The sequence below is a fragment of the Eutrigla gurnardus genome (assembly GCF_963514095.1).
Source record: "Eutrigla gurnardus genome assembly, chromosome: 1".
NCBI lineage: Eukaryota > Metazoa > Chordata > Actinopteri > Perciformes > Triglidae > Eutrigla > Eutrigla gurnardus.
Genome location: NC_139915.1, coordinates 8439663 through 8463772, shown reverse-complemented (window position 1 = coordinate 8463772; position 24110 = coordinate 8439663). Strand labels below are relative to the sequence as shown.

Below are 24110 nucleotides of genomic sequence, written 5' to 3'. Positions count from 1 at the left end.
ACATGAGTAAATGCCTCCCTCTAGTGGCAACTATGAGGACTTGTATATTTGAATTGCTTGCATTTTTGTAGAGAAAGCATTCTCATTAAAAGGCATCCATGTGTTTTCTGTCCCAGTGCCCCCTCTGCCGAATTCAACCTCCCCCGGCGGACTCCTCCATTAAAGCCCAAATCCAGCACAGCGGACGCCACCTATCAGTCCTTGCCAAAGTCTCCCCGTCTGCCATCCGGCAACAACTCCCCTACAACAACGTGCAACCTTCCCAGTGACTACAAGTATGCCCACGACCGGCTCAGCCACTTCCGCATGTCCACCGACGAGCGCATGGCCACCAAGGAGGGGATGGTGTGGCAGCTGTACGAGTGGCAGCAGCGGCAGCAGTTCCGTCACGGCAGCCCCACCGCTCCCATCTACACCGGCCCCAACTTCACAGACTCTTCGTCGTTCCGAGTCACGGTGGAGATGCCACGCTCCATCTCGGTCCCGCCGTCCCCGTGCGAAGTCCCACCGTCGGTCCCCTCCTCCTTCAAGCCCCTGTCCCCTCGCAGGCCAAACACTCCTTCAGACAGACGGACAGTCAGGCCCCTGGATGAGGGGCCACCTGGGGACAGCACAAGATCCAGCTCCCCCGGCCACCTCTGTGCCCATCTTTCTCAGGTAGGACACTTAGACAGCATTTCTGTTCTTCTTTCCAGCGTTTCTTTATCGTTGTAATATAAAATAACATTTCTCTTTTTCCCAATCAAACTCTTGAGATGGTGAATATTACACGTAGTGTTCTGAATAAGTTTGTGTTCCCATGTATTAATTAATAATAATAATCGTATTTCACATTTTCACCAAATACCAAGAAAGACCAAAACCATCAAACAAGTTTTGTCTATGTAGCCACAGGCATATATAGCATATGATGGCTCCATGACAAATACACAGGCCAAAGAGCATCGTCATCCAAAAAGACATATTACACATAATATTGCATTTTCTGACATATTCACATTTTGATTAACAAGGTCAGTGTAATTCAATCTATTTCTCAGGGCAAAGTAAACACATTACCATGTTCCCGTTGCATCTGCCAGCCTCAAAAATACCAGATCCAAAATGCAGTGAGTGAACTGCGTGTACAGGATATCGACCATGACAGTGGTGGTGGATGAGATTTAACCTGAAAGTCTGAAGGCTTTGGTTGCCATGGTTAACTCTAGGGCTGGAATGATCCATTTTTTGAATAGTAAATAGTCAATATATATATATTCATATATATTTGTGACCTTTGGTCCAGGGAAGTGGTGCGTTATCAATACATTTGATTATAAATTGATTCATTGATAATGCAAATAATTGTTAGTTGCAGCTTTTCCAATAACATGGATGCCTTCTAACTGGCAAAGAGGAGTGTTATTCCCAATGTAGTATCACACTGCTGTCACACTTATGTGTCACATAACATCACAAATATTATCTTGCTGAAGTCCCGCCCCCATAAACTGGCTACTAGTCCAGTGGGTTTGGATAATGGATGCATGGAAGTCCCACCCTTGATGTAATAATGTGCTGCACTTTAACACTGTTGTGCTGGCACACAGTAAACGTCAGCAGTCTGTCATTCGCATGGGACCGAAGCCGAATTTGATGATTCTCATGTCGTGAGCCGGATGACAAAGGTCTCATTCTCACGCCGGGTCTGGATGGAGGGTGTGAGGTATCGATTGATGTCGATTTTTGAAGGGTGTTTTGAGCTCACGAGGGCGCCATGGGAAGACGAGCATGAGAAGCGCACTTTGATGGTCGTGCGATTCATTTTCAGTTTCACACAGCCCACGCCCTGGCCCGCTCCGCAGGTGGCGCGAGCATGTGTGAGTGCTTAGACGGCACCGCCACCGCCGTCCTGTCATCTATACCCTACGCCGTCTTCCCGCCACACCCTCCACATGTGAAACCGTCTCCCTCCAAACCATCGCCACATTTGCCAACACACACAAGCCTCACAACCAACCCCGGTTGCTCTTACACAAGTAAACAGAGCGTCCCAGATGCCCTGTGTCCTCCATCACTCACGAGTGTAAAGACACTAATTATAACCATATAATGCTGTGACGCACAATTATGCAAAAAAACAGAACCATCCGAAAAAGATACATTTTTTTTAACAAAGAGGATCCAACAGAAAGATGTTTATGGGAACTCCATTCAGCCTGCAATGAACTTAGTTTTGGTGCATCCAGCATGTTTGAGGCCGATGGTGCTCTCTGGCTGGAGTGCGCTTAAGTAATAGCGATGTGTATACCTCTGTGGAATATCATTAGGGAGTATGTTTTATTAGTAGCTAATCCAATTTGCCCAGGGCTCCTCAGCACCCTATAAACATCTCTACTGTATCTCAAACATCAGCAGCGGTCTCTTTTCTTCTGATCTCGCATTTAAATAAAAAACCTATTATACAGCAAAAAACATAGTGGCATGGGAATCTCAAAGGGGATGGCTTACAGTGCTTCTTCTTGCTAGTAGCAAACAAATGTTATTTTAAGAAAGCAGGTTTGGTATAATTTATGTGTAGTTAATTAAATCTCTTGTTGTTTGTGTCCTTTTAAGGTTCAGTGGTGGGCCTGGTTTTTGCTAATTCTGTGTGTTAAGCAAAAACGTCAGATTTTCCCAAAGCCCCGTAGCGTCTGAAACTCAGGGCACACCTTGTTCCGAAGAAGAGTAGGGCTGATGAAAGGGAGAAAGGGATGGATGGAAAAATAAATCTGCTGTGTAGTCAGATTTGTTTGCAGACTCGGAGGCAATGGTTTAACTTTGATTCAGTGTGATAAACTGGTTTATCCTCCACTCTCAACGCTCCCATATTGAAGATCACTTTAACGAATTAGACATTCTCTTTGATAACCCTCTATAAGAGCTGTAATAACAAGTTGATGAATTTTGTTTCTCTGCAGGCTTCCCAAGTAGAGCGAAGGTCCATGCCAGCCATGGGATACATCACACACACCGTCAGCGCGCCAAGCTTACACGGCAAGACGGTACGATCCTCCACTACACTCCCAGCGTTGTTCAAGACGTCTGTAATGTAGAATGAACATAGTTTTCCAGCCCGGGAGTCGAGGGGAGCCAATCCAAGTGTGAACGGGAATAACTGGCTCCTAAATGTGATTTGTCAGTGGTGCCAAGATGTAGAATCTGGAGCTGGCTTCATTGATTTTGTTAACCCCTATAAAGCCCGTTTAAATGTGAGGACACGCGATATTTGTTTCAGTATTAAATTATCTTCAGACAATAAATCACCCCCCCATTCTCAGGCCCGATCGCTCAGCCACTGCTCTGCCCAGATGGTTCTCAAGTATTTTCTGTCTTCCCTCTGCACATTCGCTGGCCTCTGGCCCCCTAATCCTGGGCTTGGCTGCAGCCAGAGGAGCTGACTCTGCTCCTCATTCAGCTTCGGAGGCACCATGCCAAGATGGCTGGTGTGCACAGCCCCGGCGACACGTTCGCTCACCTGCAGCACCACCAGCACAGCGGCCTTCTAAGCCCCGGCATGCAGGTCAGGGGCCGTCGTACTTCCCCAATTTTCCTCTACGGCATAAACCCCCCCCTGCTGGTGCATTGTGGTCCCACGCTCCCCAGCCAATCCCACACATTAATTCCATCTCATTCATAAGAGTGTGTGGCCTGTCGGTGTTGCTTGGTAGTCATGTTTGCTCAACCACTTTTGCATGGGCTGCATTGCACCTCAGAATGCCAAGATTGCCTTTTAACCATATATTCATGTCTTTATAGTTGTTGTCACTCATCCACCTTGTTCTGAACTTGAAAAAGCTTTCAGAAAGCTTGTGTTACACTATTTGGAAAAAAAGAAACGTGCCATATTTGAAGCATGTTGCTCGTCAAATGTGCCTGCGTTGTACACTCTCCTTCTGTTTGATAGATATCGAAGTTTGCTCGGCCACAAAACACATTTGCATCCTACATTTCTGTGGCGTTCTCATTCCGAAGCAGCCATCAGACCACGGTCTCCGTTATGAGCCTCTTCACAAACAGTGCATTGCTGCGAGACCGGCAGACCACAGTGAATCTGCGACGGTGCTCGGTAATGACAGCTCCACCCAGTCTCTAGCATCCAATCACTCTATGACCGTCCTCCATGCTTATGACGACATGTAAATACTCGGTTTGACCATGAGGTCAAATGCGAGGCGTTAAACCAATCCAAAAATGACATGGTTACTTAATAACAGCTTGGTTTTACTAACTATAAATACAAGCATACAGAGGTAGAAAAGTCAACTGTAATTGAGACCAAGTTAATTAAAGTTCAGCAAATAAAGGCCGTAGGAGTCATCTGGTCACCCATTCTCCTTTTGCAGCTTCCTTTCAAATGATTTATCTCTCCACTGCTCATTTAAAGGCTGATGATACTTACTTACAACTGAAGAAGGACCTGGAGTATCTAGATCTGAAGGTGGGCCCCAACAAAGTAAATGCCACTTTATCCTTTTCATCCTCTTCTCCATCTCCCCTCTTTGGGCTTTGGGATCTTTTCTCTCCTGCTGCTGCCGTCAACATCTGCCTCCCTGTTTCCCCCCCTTTTTTCCGGTCTGTCCTCTGTTCTGTGCTGTGCTTTCTGCTGTCTCCTTATGGTGAAATTAACATGTATGTTTAACTGTATTATGTAAATTATCCATCTGAAGATTTAAAAAAAACAAAACAAAATGCAATTTGTTATTAGTGATCTGGTGAATCCAACATAGTCCAATGTGACTGATTCAAAGTGATAGCGACGTTTGTCCTGATTGAGTTAGTGTCTTCCATCGGATGATAGTCCAGTACTTCCCGATGCAGTGGGCTGATGCAGTTATGTCGCCCCAACACGTGTTGATGTTGAGCCTGTCATGATGGGAATTGAAGTTCTTCTAAGCACATGGCTGAATTTCTAAAACTTTTGAGCCATGTGAACTCCAATTCCCAAATGTGAGCGTAACAAATGGTCTAATTGCGAAGGCTTATTACTGTTGTATGTTGGCAATCTGTCTCATTTAGCCAGCTATCGGCATATATCCCATTTACACCGGTGCAAAGCTTTGATTCTATTGATTTGTATGTTTAAACACCACAGTGCATTAATGATAAATCTGGGTTGTGTTTTGGAACGGAGGGAGGTCATCAAACGGTACGTACAGTACGTCCTGTAACTCCTCTCCATTTCCTGTTTCAAAACAGATCCAAAGTATTGACCCGACGATCGTTTCAATACACAATGTGTTTGAAAACTCGGCTCCACAGAGTTTCGGGTACTGTTGGAATGTAAGGATGGTGTGCATACAAAGTGAAACAGACCATTCCACTGCTTTTTTAAAAAAAGGAATGCCATGCATCCCGAGGAATAATGCAGGAGTCTGAGCATGGACACCTCTCCAGTCATTCACCGCGTGACGCTCCAACACTGATTAGACATGATAGGAAGGAAGTCGTAATGGCAGAGGGCTTCCTCGCATGCTCTTAAGCATTTGTGAATGTGTTGAATTTCTGTTCTGATTTCTTCAGTTTGCTATTATTTTTGCTTGTTAGAGTGTGAGAGATGACCCAATGGTGCTCTTTAAGAAATAGTCACTTTAGGTCCTCTAGTTTGATCGTGGGATCTGGTGCAAACGGGCGATAACGTGCAGTGGTGTGTGTTGCTTCCCCGTGGTCTTGAAAGAGTACTACGGAAAGTCACTCCACGCATTTTCCCAGACTTGACAAAGCTCCCTCCAGAACCACAGAATCCATTATAAAAACTGTTCTCACAGGCTGTGTAGTCCTCCACATGACTACTTTGACATGGAAGATAGGTGGAATGCCCCTTTAACGGAGTCTCCCATCCACTGTGGTGCTGGGTGTGGTGATCCAGATGTGGGAGTGTTATGAGTGTTCTACCCACACATTTCAGCTTCACGCATTACTAACTGTGCTAGATAACTGGCAGGCAAATCTCTGCCCTGTTATCCTCTGGATAGGACGCCCTGACTGACACTCCCTATAGTATTACAATGATAGCGAAATATCATTATAAAGCTAGTTCTAACTGCAATAGAACTGATAATAGAAATATATAAGGGCATGTAAGAGAAGTACCTAATAGATACAAGTATTACCCCTCACCTGAATAAAATAGTATATACAGGCCCTGAAATTCTAATAGTAAAGTATACGTGAAGTACTTTACTAAAAATACTAAATGTCCTTATATAGTCGTGCTATTGGCATGTTTCCAGACGTAGCAATGTCTCCACCACCTTAGTCCACACTGATGCATCTCACCAACTTCAGGGTGGGTTGCCATGGAAATTTGGTGCTTACATTCATCCCAAAATGTAATCAATTTGAGTGTCAAATTGTTGTACAATACTGTGGTTATTGCCAAATACCTGCCAAACTTGGCATGTTAGTGTTGGTCACTGTGAGCATGTTGGCGTGATGATGTGAGCATTTGACTCACTACAAAGATACAAGTCTACATGCAGTCTGGTTTGTTTGCTTTAAAGCAGATGGATCTCATTGGTGAACTACAATTTTACAGAGCTTAGTTATGTTAAACTGTCACTGATATCCATATATATATTTAGTCTCTTAGCCAGCAGACATACATGCTGCCTAACCACACCGCCATGGAGCGAGGGGCCCTAAAGTTTGACATTTTCCCAGGTGACGCGTAGCTTTTTGAAGGAGATATAATGAAATGAAGGTTTATGTCAACCTCTAATATTTCCCTTGTAAATCAATATGTATCTGAATCACAAAACCATAGACACGAAGGACCTGGTTCTCTACCTTGAAGCAATAAGCAGGCAGAAAAGAGCAACTTTGGGTTTTTAGCTTCTCCGACACAAGAATGCAGAAACTCTCTACATCAGTGTTTTGTACTTCTGCAATAGTCTTGTTTTACCAGCTCATGCTTCTTTTTTTTATTTTGGGACATTTTATTTCTTAGTTTTTTCATCATTTAAGATCCATCCAGCTTGATTTGCCTACCAGGCTCCCATACAAATCTACACAGCTGTTATCTGTTTACTGGAAGCATTAAAGTAAAGGTATTCAAAATATGTAATTCGATAACTCGATATTAAACATTTGATTGTGTTTGTGGCTATTGGGAATTTCAGGTAACCGGACGTGAGAGTTTAAAAACAGAAAGACCACCGAGGCCTGTGAAAATAGCAGAAAGCGATGCTGATGTAAGTGAATCTTTACGTCCTCAGGATATAAAGAAGCATTTTGTTAAGCACCCTTTTTTTGATCTGTCTCTTCCTTTTCTTTAAGATCTCCATTTCTGACATCTTACGATCCACTACAGAGAAGCAGCTGACTTTAGTCTGACTTCACTGTGTGTGTGTGTGTGTGTGTGTGTGTGTGTGTGTGTGTTCCTAAGTTGTGGTAAACAGAGGCTGTGGAGGGAAGGGAACGTATGTACATTGCAACACTGTGGGGACACCCATCCACGCTGCACAGTGAGGGCTTGAGAGTATCGACCACAGCTTTTATTTTCCTCCCTGCAATTTAAAGGGAAAAATACATGTAATGGGAGTTTTTAGATGTCGAGCTGTTAAATTTTTCAGTTTGATTTGCCTGACCCGGCTTTTTCTCCTTCTTTGTTTTCCACTGAATGGAGGTAAATACGATGGATGTCCTGGCTTTTCATCATTAGCATTGTTCCACTTTAACAATTTATAAGAAATTGCCAGTAAATTGTCTGAACAATGAATATTTCATGCAATTAAAAAACAACAATATACGGCGGCAAAAATAAAAACAGCTTAATTATTAATTGAACAGAATGATAAGTAGATCTGAGAAGAAGAAGAAAAAAAAACTCACTGTGTGAGGAAGACTGTGAACTAGGCAGTCTTATGTTGTTTTCATAAACACATAACCCATTTCTGGGAAAACAAATCTGTCACTCTCAATAAACACGGTTTTCTCCAAAAGTGAATTTGAAAATATGGATTTTTGATTATGATTACTCATAATGGGTATTACCAGATCTCCCCCCTCATACTAGACAGTATGGAGCCTTTTGATATTTCTCACTGCGCTGATGAGAGGAATTCCCCGGGGCTTTTTCATCCAGATGAGCCTTATTGACATATTTACAGACAGCCAAGACGGCAGCAGACGATCAATTCCTCTCATCTGGCTGCGTTGTTGGTTTAGAGTTGAAGGAGGACTAGAATGGAACGGCCGGCCTCTGTTGTAAACAGATACTGTATCTCATTAGCCCCGTCACCGCTTCGTATCTCGTCTGTTTTTCTGGTGCGTTATTGCTTTATACTCTTGGAGGAGAATAATAAAGAGAGACAGATTTGTTTTATTGTTTCAATCTGTTTTTCCTTCAGGTGAAATTAAGTCGACTGTGTGAACAAGACAAGATTCTGCAGGAGCTGGAGGCCAGGATACGCTCTCTGAAGGAGGACAAGGTTGTTGTTTTATACATTATATGATACAGTGTGTATTGGCGTGGCCTATAAATGCTTGCTGTGTTATGATGGCGTCTCTCTTGTCCCTATCTAGGACAAGCTGGAGTCTGTGCTGGATGTTTCCCACCAGCAGATGGAGCAGTACAGAGATCAACCGGCCCATGCTGACAAGATCGCCTATCAGCAGAAATTACTACAAGAGGATGTGGTGCACATCAGGGCTGAGATATCTCAAGTCTCCACAGTAAGAAACAAGCTGCACTCACCAGTCCATTTAGCTTAGAATCCAACATGTGGCGTCTTTTTTTGTTGTTAAAATATGTGATTTTCATTTCGGTTTGTCAGGTGAGCTGACAAACTCCTCAGACTGTCTACACTGGTGCATACAAGCACACTCACCCGCGCCCAGCATGTATTTATTGGCTGGAAACAAGATCTTCACTTCTATTTTTAGTTGTTCCCTTTTGAAGGTTTCTGCAACCGGCACGATGTTTCAGTTTGACTGTGACTATCGAAGTGAGTGCACGGGGGCAAACCTGAGGGCTGCACAGAATCTAATAAAGGCTTTTCACCGTCACCGTCTGAAAAATGCTTTCGTTTAAACCGTTCACGGATATTCAGGGGAATATGACAAGAGGACGGGTTTCAAAAGAACATTTACAAATAAATCACAAGATTACTCAAGAGGAAACAAGACTATCTTTGTGACAGTGTGAAAGACATTTCCGACCACATCGGTTCAAACATGTTTGATGATCTCAATGGATGCAGCAAGTAGAATAAAAAAGCTCAAGTATCTTTAGGTGACTCAAGACACCAGGGGTCGGATTCTTAAAGCACCCTCATGTTAATTTCCTACTGATAAACTTCTAGTAAAATTCTTAGAATTATCCTGTGATCTAAGAATTTCCCCCTTTCAGTTAGGAGAAGATCCTTGTACAGATAAACGTTATTCACACAGCATCTTAGCCCTCAAGATGGCTCCTGAGGTTGAAAACTGTTAGCAGTAGGGAGCCTTTAGAGTAGAAGAGACAAAGAGGTAGAATTAGAATAGTAATAATAATTATTCTCCAAATGCTGAATGACAGAGTTAATAAAACGCTGCAGCGCTGCAGGGATAATGTTTGTGGTCGATGTCATTAGAGATACACTATTATATTATTATTACTATTATTAACGGCAGATTTATAGATTTCCAGCAATCACAACAACCCATTCCCATTAATATCAGATCTTATGTTGTAAAATTATCAGCAAGCAGAAAAATGGAAGCAAATAAACACAACTATCAGCATGTGGCACAAGTAGGCCTTTGCTTTTGGACACTTTCGCGGCTACTTTTAAATTAGTGATTTCACTGTCTATTCTCTGCCCATTGTCATTTTATTATTGTTTTTTGTATCGACAACACACACCTCATACCTGCTCGCTGTGTGTGTGAAGTGTCACTGGTTGGGTCCTAGTATCTATTAAAGAAGCCGTGGCTCACAGATGAGTACAGTATGACAGCGGTGTGTTGACTCATTAGAACACGGAGCGTGTCCTGTTCTGTTCTGCAGGAGATGGAGAACGCGTGGAATGAGTACAGCCGGCTGGAGAGAGACGTGGACTGGCTGAAGTCGGCGCTGCAGGGACAGATGAACCGCATCGATCTCACTCAGGTCCGTCATGGATGGGTGTGTGTGTGGGAATGAGTTAGTTAGTTATTACTCCCCAGTAGTTTTACAGTATGTAAAAACAAAAAAATAAAATAAATGCCTCTATGTAGATTGGTGTGTTTCTGTGTTTCTCTGTGAGCAGCAGGAGAAAGTCCAGATCAGAAAAGAGCTGTGGAGGATCGAGGACGTTATCGCAGGCCTCAGTACCAGTAAAGCCAACTACAAAGTCACTATCTCCTCCGTTACCAACCCAGGTGGGACACCTGTACAGTGCAACACACATTAGCAGTCTGTGCAATATGGTCGCGTGGTCACGCTGCCCGATCTCACCGTTAAAGCTCTTAATCATATACTCAATACTAATGGCTTGAACATGACCCGTGGGAGAAGAAAGCACTGTCTTTACAGCATGTGTGTATTCATCTTACATGTTCATATACATTGAATTCCCCAGAGAGGAAATTTGTGCCTTCAGTGTCAGCATCATCAGTGCCTTCTGTGTCCGGGAGCCCGTCTGCTATGGAGATGAGATTGTCCCAGCAGCAGCAGCAGCAGCAGCACAGCCCCCATCTCAGCCCCAGCAGCCACACCCCCACCCTTTCCTCCAGCCCCAGCCAGCAGCCCTTACACCACTGGGTGGACGCAACCATCACCAGTGGGCTTAAATGGGTGGGTGCAACAGTTGGCAGCTGGTTCTTACAAAAACATCTACAGAAAGTATTTGTTCTGTGCAGTTTGTGTAGCTTTGCTGACTTAAGGAGTCAAAACTGTCACGTGATATCTGACAGAAAAAGCTTCACCTTTTTGTTCCGAGTGTTTCCATTTGAACTTTTTAGCCAGAGTTAAATGTTTGCAACTATTTATTGTTTTCATTCTAAATTAGTCTGTTTTTCATCAATATATTGTTCAATTAAAGGGCCAGTGTGTAGATTTTTTGGGAATCTAGCTGTGAGGTTGCAGATTGCAACCAATTTAAACTTGTCGTGACCGCAGATGCCAAGCATGTTGGAGATCTATGGGGACTGATGCATGTGAATAGTGTTTGGTTTGTCTGTTCTGGGCTTCTGTAGAAACATGGCAGCTGGCTCCGTAGTTAGAAATAAACGACTCATTCTAAGGTAAACAATATAATTTCCCATAAATGTATGATCTGGCCCTTTTAAGATAATGTCATTAAATTACAATTGCTCAGGTTGATGTTTTAAAGTTGCTTGTTTTATTTGACCAACAGTCAAAATTTGAGAGAAAATGGAAATCCTCACATTTGAGAAGATGAAAAAAAAGAAAAAAGTTTGAATGCATTTGCCCCAAAACAATTGATTAATAAAGAAAAATAAATTGTCTGTACATATCAGATCAGTTTATAAACTACTCATTCCATCCTACCTAGATATAGCTCCAGTTGTATTATTTAATTAGACAAGTATACTGTATATGGTATATAAGCATCTAGTACCCACTTGTGGTTTTGTGGTCTATTAGAAAGGACAGATATCACAGAGCAATGTGGGCTGGATGCTTGTTTATCACTTAACCGTTGTTCTGTGTGCAGGGGGAGGAACATGTGCCTCCCAGACCTCCTCTACCTCAGCTCTACAGCCCTGATGAGCATCCCCCTGCTGTGCCCCCGTTGCCCCGGGAGACAACGGTCATCAGACACACTTCTGTACGCGGCCTCAAACGACAGTCGGATGAACGCAAAAGGGACAGAGAGATTGGCCAGTACACTAATGGAGACAGTAAGGTACATACAGCACGTGTGTCGGTGCTGCTCAGATGTCTTCGCTTCAGTTTCTCACCTGTGTGTGATCCTCTGTGTGACCTTCAGGTGGAACTGAGGCCTTTCCTGAGCGATCCAGAGCTGATGGGAGCTGGAGACGGCTCCAGCCACATCAGTGTGGTGGCGTCTGGACGCGACGGTTACCAGACGTTACCGAGCAGAGGTACGTGGAGCCAGTAGTACAGATGTATTAAGCTGTAACGTATACTGTGTGTTATGTTCATACATTTACACACGCGGTTGGATTTATGGCGACGAACAGTGTTTTAATGTTTGCTGGCTTTCCCTCAGGAGTTGCTGGCTCCTCCCTCAGGCTGAACCAGTCTTCGAGCATTTCCTCATATGTGACCCTCCGAAGACCCGTCTCAGCTGCTGACGTGAAGGTCAGGCCCAGAATCCACCAAGAATCAAAGAGTGTATAGAGTGAATGAAAGCAGAGGAGAGACAGCACAGATACAGTAATAACTCCAATTCTAGATGATATCTATGAAATTCATTAATTCATTCATTGAAAGTTAAATGTTTTAATGTTGGGAATTCACATTAATACTTCTGCCTCGCTAAAGTCTTCCATCAAACCCAGCTGGAAGAGTTCACCTGTGGGAAGTCAGTGAGGGATGATGTTGCTATATCTGTGCTACAGATATGAAAGAAACGCTCTGAAAATGTGTCACAAAAAGTGATTGTTTGGTGAATAGTAATATTTGAGTTAATTATTTTTTAAAGCCATGATGAATCAATGTAGCAAAATAAAAATGTTATTTATAATTTGTGAAAATAATATAATATAATACATCTTTGTGATCCTTTTACAGCGTTATCTTCAGGCTCAGGACATTTTTAATTTATACTTTCCACTATTTAAAAACTACAAAAGAAATCAGAAAAAAAGTACATATTTTGAATCAATCAGACATAAAAACCTTAAACTATCATATCTTAATATTAGAACTTTAATATCCAATAATAATATACATACAAAATAATGCTAAATAATAATATTGAATAGCTGCTGACACCTAATAACTCACCTCCTGAATGTATTCAAATTATGAATTATTATTAAGTAAGCGTTATTCTGGTGACAAACAAGCTTGTGTCTGACTGGACCAAACAGTTTACATTGTGCATTTGAATATTTCTATATAATTATTATGTATAATCTCAGAAATGTCTGTTGTGAAAACTGAATTGTGCCATGTTCCTCTTTCATTCCTCATTAACATTAGCTCTCACCTTCATGTTGTTTTCATTTTTCCCCACTTCTCTGCCTTCTGCTTGTATCTTCATCTGATCATCTCTCTTTCCTCCCGCTGCTCTCAGGAGAGACCAAAAAGTGCCTTGGAGCGTCTGTACTCCGGGGAGCCGGCGCAGCAGCAGCAGCAGCAGCAGCAGAGGGGGAAGATGAGTGCCGACGAGCAGCTGGAGAGGATGAAGAGGCACCAGAAGGCCCTCGTCCGCCAGCGCAAACGCACCCTGAGCCACGGGGACCGCCACGCCTCCCCGTCGTCGCGCTGCTCCTCCTCGTCCCCGCGCCCGCTTTCAGCAGACTTGGGATCAGTATGTTACTAGAGCAGTATCACACGTCACACTCTCACGCATGACGACAACCCAAACAGAGAGTGGCGGTCTCCAGTAGTGAAACGTGCCTTTACGTAGCGTAGCCAGAGTTGATAGCACATCAAATTAGCGCAGTAATGCAGTTGTTTGCCTGGCTCTGTGTAACTGTGCTTAATGCATGCATGCTGTTCTTTACGCCTTTTTCACAGCGGACGTTTTGACTGGTCATCGTAGGGAAAGCACAGTTCTAATACCATTAACAACCCAGTGTCCCAGTAAGCCACGGCAGTGGGACAGTGTCAAGGATGCTGAAGCAGCTAATTGGATTTTTTGTTTTTTACTCTTCTGCTTTTCCTACTCTGACATGTCAAAATGTCTTTCATGGAAAAAAAACTCTACAGTTAGATAACAGTTTTCTTCACTCTTACTACTTGACTGTAGCACAAAAGTGTACAAGTTCATTTAAGTTCAGTTCATTACATGAATAGGGACGGTATTGTTTCCCTAAGTCTTTACAAATAATACATCATGCCAATCAAACACATTCACACCAATTACCACAGACGTAGGCCTTCAATTCCTTCTACTCCTCACATTCATGATATTCTTTTCCCATAATTACTTGTAATAGACACAAAAAATGTGCTTTATCCATTCATTCTCACCTCGCTGACATTTCCTTTTCTCGCCTTTGGTTGCTTTCACTCTGACCGTATGTTTTAACCAAACTACCACACTTCTTTCACCCTTTTGGTAGTGGTGCTTTCTGAACGTCAGTTAGACATCAATGCCTGCTGATCCTCAATTAAGTGCTGTTTCTGTCTCTAAGCTGTGTGTGTGTGTGTGTGTGTGTGTGTGTGTGTGTGTGTGTGTGTGTGTGTGTGTGTGTGTGTGAGAAAGTGCCAACTTATTTCCTACTGACCAAATCATTGACTTACGCTGAGCTACACCTATTTAAGCCTATTCATCTCAAATTCTTCATGGCATTTTCTTTTTAATTCAAGTGAAGATGAAGATGTTCTCGGGTGTTTTTGGGTCGGGCCCACTGTCCCGTTTCCCAGTCTATGTGAGAGGAAGCCTTTTATTTAGACAGTACTAATATGTACCAAGCCCATTTCATATCAAGACGTAGGTTAAGTGATTTCAGTGTTTGCTCACTTTGCTTTCTTTTCAAATGTGAATGTTTGTAAATGAATAAACATGAATTTCTAATGGACTCATATTGCCATGTTTTTTCTTTTATTTATTGTATCCCCCCCTCTGAATACCTGCGATGTGGTGGTGTTTGGTGAAACTGTCGTCAGTGTGACTGAAGTGGTCTTTCCTGTTTGTGCAGCATTGTGATGTCTTATTAGTGTTGTAGAGAATTTACATGCATGTGATTTGAGAGCATGCATACTCAAACAATGCACGTTCCCTCTTTTTTCAAACCTTTTTCACACACATACACACATTCACACACTGCAGCCATTAACATATTAGCATACCAGTGATAACCAGTGTGCTGTACAGTACTTATGCACGAAGGCAAGTGAAACAAGTCATTTTCAAATTTACTGGTTAAGTGCTCGATGGTGGCATCCTGTACTGTGTTTCAGTGTCTATTTTTTTGTCTTTGTGCGTTCGTCCAGTGGAAGAGAGAGCAGGACTTTGACCTGCAGTTGCTGGAGAGGGCTGTTCAGGGGGAGGAGGCGCAGGGAGTCAGGAGCGTTCAGGGGGAGGAAAGACCTCCCGAGCACAAAGAGAGACCGCGCTCCCACTCCGACGAATGGCTCCCGCTGCGCTCCACAACCCCGTTGAGCCACGAGGTCGACCTGGAGCCGCTCGACTATGACCTCGACCTCAACAAGGAGGTACGTTATCTTTGTCTCAGTGAAGAAATACAGCAGATGTGTTAAATGTCAATACACAAATATAATTATTGTACAGTAGATGAACAAACTGTCTGGAGTGTATCCACAGTCCAAAAGGTTGCTCTTATTATTCAACGTATTGATTCAAGAAACTGACATCTGAATAAGAAGAACGATCTAACTGATTCCGGTTTTATTTTGAATTGCAGAAATTCAAGAATAATTGTTCCAAATTGCTATACTACAGTTTGCTCTACCAGCTTTTATCATAAAAACAGAGCAGTGCAGATTTGAGTTTAACAACCGCTGAACGGCTGCAGCTTGAAGTCGATGATTTCCTGCTCTAATGTCATCCTACACGATACACAGTCTGTCAGCCTGCACCTGATCGCAGGTTTTATGAAGGCAGGCAGTGGAGGATACAAGGCGTTTGACATTTCACACATTTTCTATTGGAAATCACATAGAAAACACCAGAAAACTAGATTAGCATGAACCAACTGAATCCATACTGCATGCAACGGTATGTATTTTGTAATGGCAGCTGTACCTAAAGTAAAAAAAAGAAAAAAAAGAAAACGTATATGGGATTCGGAACGCAGTCTATATCTGTTTTGTGTAGCTTTCCAAGCCTCAGAAAGTTTTGATCCCAGAGCGATACGTGGACTCGGAGCCCGAGGAGCCTCTCAGTCCACAGGAAGAGGAGGATCGTCACCGTAAGGTGGAGCGCATCAAGAGCATCTTGGCCAAGTCCAGGTAAAACACATGAAATCACACTGATTTTTGCAATGAAGTGTTGGTCACAAACAGCTGATTCCTGCAGACCTGTCCTTGAGCAAGGCACTGGGATCCGACATCCCTGCAGAATGGCACGTGGCAAGAGAACGGCCTCACAGTAATCAATGCATTTCCACATTATTACCAATCCATCATGTCTCGTCAATGTGGTGTTTTATGTCTTTGTGAATGGGGCAGTGTGCAAAACCTCGCCCCGCCGCTGACTGTGGACAAGCCGGACGTCGGGCTCGTGGCCCTGGACTCAGCTCTGCAGGAGCAGGAGAGGATCATCACCATGTCCTACGCCCTCGCCTCGGAGGCTTCGCTCAAGAGCAAACTAGTCACAGGTCGGTCATCCTCACTTTTCTAAATGCTCTCCTGTTCCTTTGAGCCTGTAGGTGTCAGAGGTTTTACATCTTTGCTCTTTAAAGTATATAAAAATCATTATTCCACAGAAACACTTAGAGAAATACCAACGCTCACCAGCGCTGCCGGTTTCAGTCCAATTTCTCCCAGCATCAAATTGACATCGTTTTGGTTGAAGAAGGGATAAAGAGGGCGAAGCGGCCTTTCAAGAGTGCCCGATTGATGGAGTGGAGATGAGAAGGGTGTAAGGTGCAGAGTCAAGCAATAAGGCTGTTCATTTCCTAATAAGTGAACATTATTCCTGCTTAGGAGCTCCGTTAGGCTCTAATTGCAATCCGTGTCGAATCTTTCAGACGGGGGGGGGGGGGAGGAATAGGTTGATGAGGCCATTTTGTGTGCTGATCAATGACCCAGTCAAACTCCACTCTCCCTCCGCGTAGCGTTGCCGCCGCTTTGAACGCCGCTCTGAACCTGCATTAAAGACAGTGCGCTCACTTTTCATCTCTTTCATACTCTACAGCATACTCTAGTTCGTTTTCACTGTAGCTGCAGCAGATTGTCAGCCTGTCTGCCTCGCTTACACACACACACACTCACACACACGTATATCTGTCACACACGGTAACACTCAAGCTGTCAGCATGTGTGGAAGCTTAATATGCACAGCGAGGCAAAGTCAACAATTATAACATTATTTCCAGCATAGAGAAATGTCAGGGAATATAACTGGTGGCATCTTATCAGCGGAGAGCGAATCAATGACTTCCTCCTCCTTTGGTGTTGAAGTAAGGTATGCTGGTGCACGTTCAAATCCCCAAATTAAAAGAGGGGTTTTTTTCGTGGTATTTTGCACGAGAGACTTCAATAATGTCAGCATGAAAGCAGGATTATGCTTATAATATATGTATTATTGTACAGTCTTTATTAAAACCCTGATTCTTATTGTGTGTAAACCGTATCTACACGTATCGTTTCACATTCCTGCATCAGAGAGGGGCTAAATCCTGAATCCAACCTTAATCTGCAACTGATTTAGTAATCGATTCATCTATTTAGTAATTGTTTTCAAGCAAAAGTGCCAAACTTTTGCTCGCACTGATGGTCTGACAAACAAAACAATTGAAGGCCTTGTCTGGGAGAATATATTTGGTATTTGATTTGAGAAAATCAGTGGCAGATTATTTTATAAGAAAAATTAATAATGGTTGCTGCCCTGAAATTCATACATCCAGATTTTGACGGTGTATTGTGCTATTTTGTGACATTTCTTGGAATCTACATTTTTGTGGTTTCGCACTTCTGCTTTATTTTTCATCACTGAATATGATTTAGAGTCGGTTAAAACCTTTGCAGTGAGACTGTAGAGATGTCAGAGATTTGTCTCTATACTAAGATTGTAACTATAGTTTTAATTATGAAATAAGGTATTAATTATTTCATTGAATAATTGAATTTAGTCATCAGTGCCAAGGTGACATCTTTAAATACAAAAAATCCAAAAACATTTCTACAGGGATGTATAAGACAGACTGGTGTTTGGGGTTTTTACCTGATCTCCACCTGAAATAATCAACCAATGAAAATTGGCCTCTCCAATGTATCCACTTGTGTCATGCCATTTTTGTTTGTCAGGTGTTTAATTATTGGATTAACAAAAAACACCCCTATTGGTTATTTCAACAAACAAGTTTTAAAACTGACTTTCCATAAAAACAATATAAAAACAGTGATATTAATAAAACACGTTCCAATTCCAATTTGACTAACAAACCCATGTTGTCTCCTCCCTCTCTGGTTTTCCTTCTGTCCTCTCCTCCGTAGTTCCACCACAGGCTAACATCCCCCCTCCTCCGCCCCCACCCCCTCCTCCGCCTCCTCCGCTGCCTCCTCTTTCTCCTCTTCCGCTGCCTCCTCTTTCTCCTCTTCCTCCTGCTCCTCCTGCTCCTCCCGTATCTCTGGCGCCTGCCTCTCCTCTAAGCAACGGAATTCACTACACGTTTGTGTAATCGGGGAGATGAAGTAAGGCCCGGCTGCATGTTTCTTACGGTGCCGATGTTTCCGAGGCCTCGCTAATTCTCTGTTAACGCGGGGCTCCTGTGTGCTTTGCACCTCGCCGCATGCTCGCCGCTCTGTTGTGATTGTGGGAAACGCATCTCGTGGAGGCGAGGGAAGCCCTGCCTCTGCTCCCATTATAATCAAAACAAACATCTGCAGGCAGTCTGCTCTTCCCACTGTGATAATTGTGTGTAAATTGTTTTCTTTTTTCTTCTTCTCTTTTTGTACCACTGCCAAAATATTTATGAATGGTTGTGGGAAGAAAGGAGCCTGACTGTTTGTAGCATTGTGTACTGTATAATTACCAAAAAAAAAGAAGAGACACCTTTTGATTTAGCACCTTGACAGTTCAGTAGTCAGCACAGCTGTATTCACAGCACCAATTAGCTCCCCATCTGTAGCCTGGCAGCCATAAGTCAGGTGGTATCATTGTATCATTATCATTGTTGTTGCTCTTAAGGCGGGAGAGGGGGGTTGTGTCATTTTACTGTCTCGTTAAATAACTTTAATCCATCAACCAATCATGACAAAATAATTGAATACTAAATTAAATTTCTGATTTATTAATATGGCTGTTTGCCCTCCATGGATGGATAAGAAACATATCAGATGCACAGTAACAAAGTGCCCATCTAGCTGCATTTGACCTTTGACCTTTTAGTGTCATGGAGCATTCATGTCAGGAGAAGTGAATGCATGACTTGAGAGCTTGTATGGCTGCATGCTTTACTGTGGCTGACTTTTTTTGAACCTTTTATATTTACTAGCTGTTCAGGTGTGCTGGTTTTGGGGGGCTGTGGCCCGTAGTGGGTTTGTAATGGTTGCTTTGCCACTTAACAGTGTTAAGTACATCACTAAAGATCAGAATGACATAAAGGATCCTCCAATGGATGTATTTTAAGTGAGAGCATCCCTATGGGTGGTTATCAAGTTACTTTATTGTTAACAATTGTAGCATGTCTGCAAAACTGTTCACCAGAGTAACCTGCTTTAACACAGAACATCTATAAACAACTTGTTTTAATTGAAAATTTGCAAAATGAGGAAAGTTATGAGAGGATTTATCTGTGTGCACAATGAATGTGTCAGTTCAAAATGTAGAAAGTACTGCTTATATTTATTTATATATTCATTTGTTGGCTGCATGGCTGCCGTTTATTGCATTTTTATAATATCTAAACATTGTTCTTCACTCCGACTTTTAGTTTAATGAGGGTTTAATGTTGACTTTACATTCTCTACTACATGTCAAATGGAAACATACTTAATGCTGCATGTGTTTTCAGTTGTGGTGCATGAACAGGAACAAACTCCACGAGAGCCTTTCTTTTTTTGGATTCATTCATACGAGGGTCAAAAAACATAAATGAAAGGAAATCTAAATTATTTAATTTTGATGAATTCCTTTGTTTTCTTAATTCACTGACTTTATTCTTAGTTCATCTCTCTCTCTCTCTCTCTCTCTGTCTCTCTGTTATCACTTCTCAGCACAAGCGATTTCTGGACACTGAGGTGCTACTCCACAATGACAGACAAACAAATGACTGCATTCTGCAAGAAAAATAGGATTTTTTCAGACATTTGCACCGTGCCATGCAGCAGTACAAGAGCTGTACTAAACATTTAACCTGCTCTCTGAGGCTCACGCAGCACCGACGCGTCAAACTCTCTGGTCGCAGAAAGCGACAGAAGACGGAAGGCTTTGCAACGGGAGCTGCTTATTAACTACGGACGTGTCTAACAAACGTTAATCTCCTAATAATATTTTCTACATGTTATTGCACTTTGAATTGTACACTGTATCATGTTTTCAAGGTATGACTGGGTTGCTTCTACTTGCAGTGTGATCTCAACGGGGGGAACTTGTTTGTGTTTCTGTTTGTTTTGGTCAGGTACTGAATGTTAAGATCAAGAGGTACTAAATGTGTCATGATGGTAGTATTTTTGTCAAAACTCAGATAATATTCTTACACCAAACCACTTGAATATCATACGTATGTACCTGTAGCACTGCCAGTCTCCTTTTAGCTTGCCAAAATGAATTTTTATTTTTGCTTACATCGGGATGAGAATAACCTTTAACATATTTTCTGTATGACTGGAGAAGGTTGCACAATTTAAATTTATAAAAATGTGAATATTAAAGATATTAACACAATATCTCATTTATGGCGTACGTGTCTTTTAAATGATTTCCTTCTCTTTTTATGTCAACGAGTTGTTCAGCTGCACGATTACAATGCCGCACCAGCTAAAAGAATACAATTCTATGATGTTGAAAGGAAATCTACGACCTTCTGTGTGTGACACACAGCTTTCACTGCCTTGGAAATGACTTGTTTGAGAAATGAGTTCACGAAAGGCAGCTTTTACTTAAATGAATAACTTTTAACCTCAAATGGCCTTTGTTCCTTATTATGTGTCGGCGATGCATTTATCGACCATATCTTTATTCTAATCATGTACAAAGGAAGAGTACAAAATGTGCACTCATTACAGCTCCGAGATTCCCTTTGAACCTCCACATTGATTGACCTGCGAAACTTCATTCTATTATTTGAAAAGGGAACCAAACTATGGCATGCTCAAAGGAGGTGAACTTTCAATACAAAAAAGAGAGAGAGAGAGAGAGGCTTCTTGAAATGTTTCTTAAGTTCAAAGCTTTTTCCATCTCAAAAGGGCATTTTTAATTCCGTGTATTTTCAACCAAGAAGGTGGATACTAATAACTCTGGATTCTGAAGTACAGAATTCATATCTTTAAATCATGAACTACGTCTCCATTGCAATTGTAAAAAGAAAAACCTCTGAGAAATACATGTATTGACCTTCTGATTTCGAAAAGAAAAGAATATAGAAAAGAAAATTGCTTCTCAACAGAACGTTGCCAAAACGCTGCGGTTCTCAACCCAAATATTTCTCATGTTCCGTCTACGGTGAATCCCCCCTGGGGCGTGGGATGCACACACTTTGAACGGATGTGGCAGCCACGCCCTCCTCGCCTGAGAGTGAGCCGTTGTGTTGCCTCCCGAGTGACATCTTTATCCTTAATTGGAGAGTAATTACTTTCACTTGCCTGCACCACGGCGCCCTTTGAACACACCTGAGAGAGGAGGCTGCACCTCCCTCGGCAGCCACCTCCTCCCTGCCTCCGTCCCTCCTCCAGGGGCCTGCTGGCCCTGGTGGCCGGGAGACCCATCGCCTCCTCTCTTCTGCTTATTTTGCAATAAAAAAATGGGATGTTTTTCCCTCCTCCTGCAAAAAAATTCACCCTAGACCCTCCACTGAGGATTGTGGCATTTCCATGTATTGACGTTTGGCTGGTGGTTCATATACATTTGTTATTCTATGCTCTGGACTTCAAAGAGAATGAAAGAGGGCCTATTATGCTAATTGGGTCCTGTTCTGTTAAACGCAATCAAGGCCTCGCACATTAATCCTTAACTAAATGCTTTTTCTTGGGATGCAGAGTGACTGAGACACATCCTGCTCGGTGTCGTGACAGGGATGTTTGTTAGAGAGGCGTTTTTTGTGGAAGTGAATAAAAGATAGTAAGCAGGCTGCGGGAAATGAAACGTCTCATTTTGAATCACAAAAGTCGGAGTAGCCCATCCCAAGTTAAGTGACACAGGGCAGGTTATGCTTGGGTTGCTTTTTTCTTTTTTTTTTGGTCCGGTTTCCTTGTCTATGTTGAAAGGAAGAGCCCATTGAGACCCTGCTGAGGAGTCTGACCTTGTTCTCAGGTCCATATTGTTCACTGCGCCGCACACTGCTGCGTCTAACATATTCACACTTTTCCCCTGATGGCCGAAGAGAAAGGAGAACTCCTACACTGATTCCCAGTGATACATATTTCCATCACATAAATATTATTGTTGCTTGCCGTGAATGTCTGAGGATTAGATTACAGTGGAAACACGGCCGGCGCCTCCTTTTGTGCACTGTGGGGAACCCGGGATTGTAGTCCAATTGTACAAATACAAAAAACCCAAGGAAGCCGATGCAATAGGTGCTTTGATTTCAAAATAGTATTTTATGCTGTTTTATCATTTTTGAGCTCCATATACGGTACATTTTTTAATATGGAAGAAATGGAATGATGATTTGTTGAATAATTGAAGAGCTAGGAATCACTGAATATTCTTCCGAACGTGCGTGCACACTATAAAAAGAATAGAGAGACGGCTGCGTTACATGCTGCGCCACGTTGACCGAACTATTTGCAGTAACTAAAACAATGCCTCCGTGTCATCTTTTATTTCAAAGCTCTTCACAATTGCAATATCATTCGGGAGATGATGCAAATGTGGAAAAATATGAAATATTGAATAACGCGTTTACCCGGCTTAATATATTAAACAGCGAGAGAACACAATTCCTAAGACATAAATGATTAAGTGTGTGTTGAGAAAGTGCTGTGTTACATTAAACAATGCATTAAGCTCATGTCTCTTAAACGGAAGGCTTTTACATTACCTACAGTGAATTTTTTTTTGTACATAAAAGCAATTGCTTTGTAAATGAACCAAAATGCCCCTGAGCCTCCTCTTTAATGTAACCACACACTGTGTGAAATTTACTACGTTTGGTGACTCAAATAGAAGGCTACAAATGCATCCATGAACACTATCATGATGCATGTCTTTTCTGTTTTTTAAAAAATACATCAGTAATAAATGAATTCAGAAGAATCATGTTGTTACTATTAGGCCATAACTTGAGATGCATTTGCACTTAAAGCACAAAGGTCAAACAACAATTCTTACTTTTGTAAGATTCTTGATCGGGCCTCAAATAACACCGAAATACATGACATCTATACCATAAATAAAGTGTATCCATGAGTGCTACAGAGTTGATATTTGTATTACTGTTGGCACAGGCTGCATGATGGTGTCCCTGGTAAGTATATAATTAGAATTGGCATGTTGCACTCCTTATTTCAACATGATTAATCAGTGCTTCTCTGTTAACTTGAAAGGAAATATTAGATCCTGACTAAACTTTGATGAAATCCAGAGTTACAACTAAGAGATTTGGGTCAACTAATGAGAGCAGAGCGTCCCACTTTGTGAGTCCAGTTGGGAGAGAGGGGCGATTTGCATGTATGCAAATGGAGTTTTGAGTTAATTACATAACTTGGCATTCAATAACGACTAAGTCGTGTTGGCGGCGGTTACCGTCGCAGCCGTCTCACCGGTGGTCACTGAGGTCGTGGAGGATCTTCTCACATTATGTCACGCATTTACACTATTTATAGAGCATGCAACAACAAGTTCAGACGAGGCTTCGACGTGATGGGTAACTGTTTACAAAGACCGGACACAGCATGTGTCTGTATCCATAAACAACACGTTTAAAGAGTAGAGGTTCACTGTCACGAGGTTAAAAGAACAGAGCCGCCTCCCCGTCGTGCCGAAGGTCTGCAGCTTTTATGAAAATACAGCTTCCCTTCCATCCATGAGCCATTATGCCTGTAAGCATCTCCACCACTTAATGTGAGCGCAAAAACAAAGGTGTGTCTGCTCAACGGCACGTAAAGGCAGGATAGAAGCTACACACGCTGATTAAGAATATATGAATGTGAATATATGAATATGAATTGGATATCC

The 24110-nt window shown here is 42.4% G+C and overlaps 1 protein-coding gene across 7 annotated transcripts in view; it reads left to right on the top strand.

Moving 5' to 3' along the window:
* plekha7b (pleckstrin homology domain containing, family A member 7b) overlaps window positions 1-20030 on the top strand; it is a 62580-nt gene extending 42550 nt beyond the window's left edge. For 2 of the 7 annotated variants that reach the window (XM_084018533.1, XM_084018531.1), the window contains exons 11-28: window positions 117-657; window positions 2940-3023; window positions 4406-4459; window positions 7140-7211; window positions 8370-8450; window positions 8545-8694; window positions 10010-10111; window positions 10251-10362; window positions 10563-10777; window positions 11661-11852; window positions 11937-12051; window positions 12180-12271; window positions 13212-13448; window positions 15080-15301; window positions 15924-16057; window positions 16277-16425; window positions 18266-18463; window positions 19988-20030. In XM_084018533.1, coding sequence (XP_083874659.1) covers window positions 117-657; window positions 2940-3023; window positions 4406-4459; window positions 7140-7211; window positions 8370-8450; window positions 8545-8694; window positions 10010-10111; window positions 10251-10362; window positions 10563-10777; window positions 11661-11852; window positions 11937-12051; window positions 12180-12271; window positions 13212-13448; window positions 15080-15301; window positions 15924-16057; window positions 16277-16425; window positions 18266-18450 — 2737 coding nt within the window. In that variant the 3' untranslated portion in view covers window positions 18451-18463; window positions 19988-20030. Of the gene's footprint in view, window positions 1-116; window positions 658-2939; window positions 3024-3406; window positions 3542-4405; window positions 4475-5217; window positions 5302-7139; window positions 7212-8369; window positions 8451-8544; window positions 8695-10009; window positions 10112-10250; window positions 10363-10562; window positions 10778-11660; window positions 11853-11936; window positions 12052-12179; window positions 12272-13211; window positions 13449-15079; window positions 15302-15923; window positions 16058-16276; window positions 16426-18265; window positions 18464-19987 lie in introns of all 7 variants that reach the window. The other 5 variants (XM_084018527.1, XM_084018528.1, XM_084018530.1 and 2 more) reach the window with 5 other exon arrangements.
* The last annotated feature ends 4080 nt before the right edge of the window (window positions 20031-24110 follow it).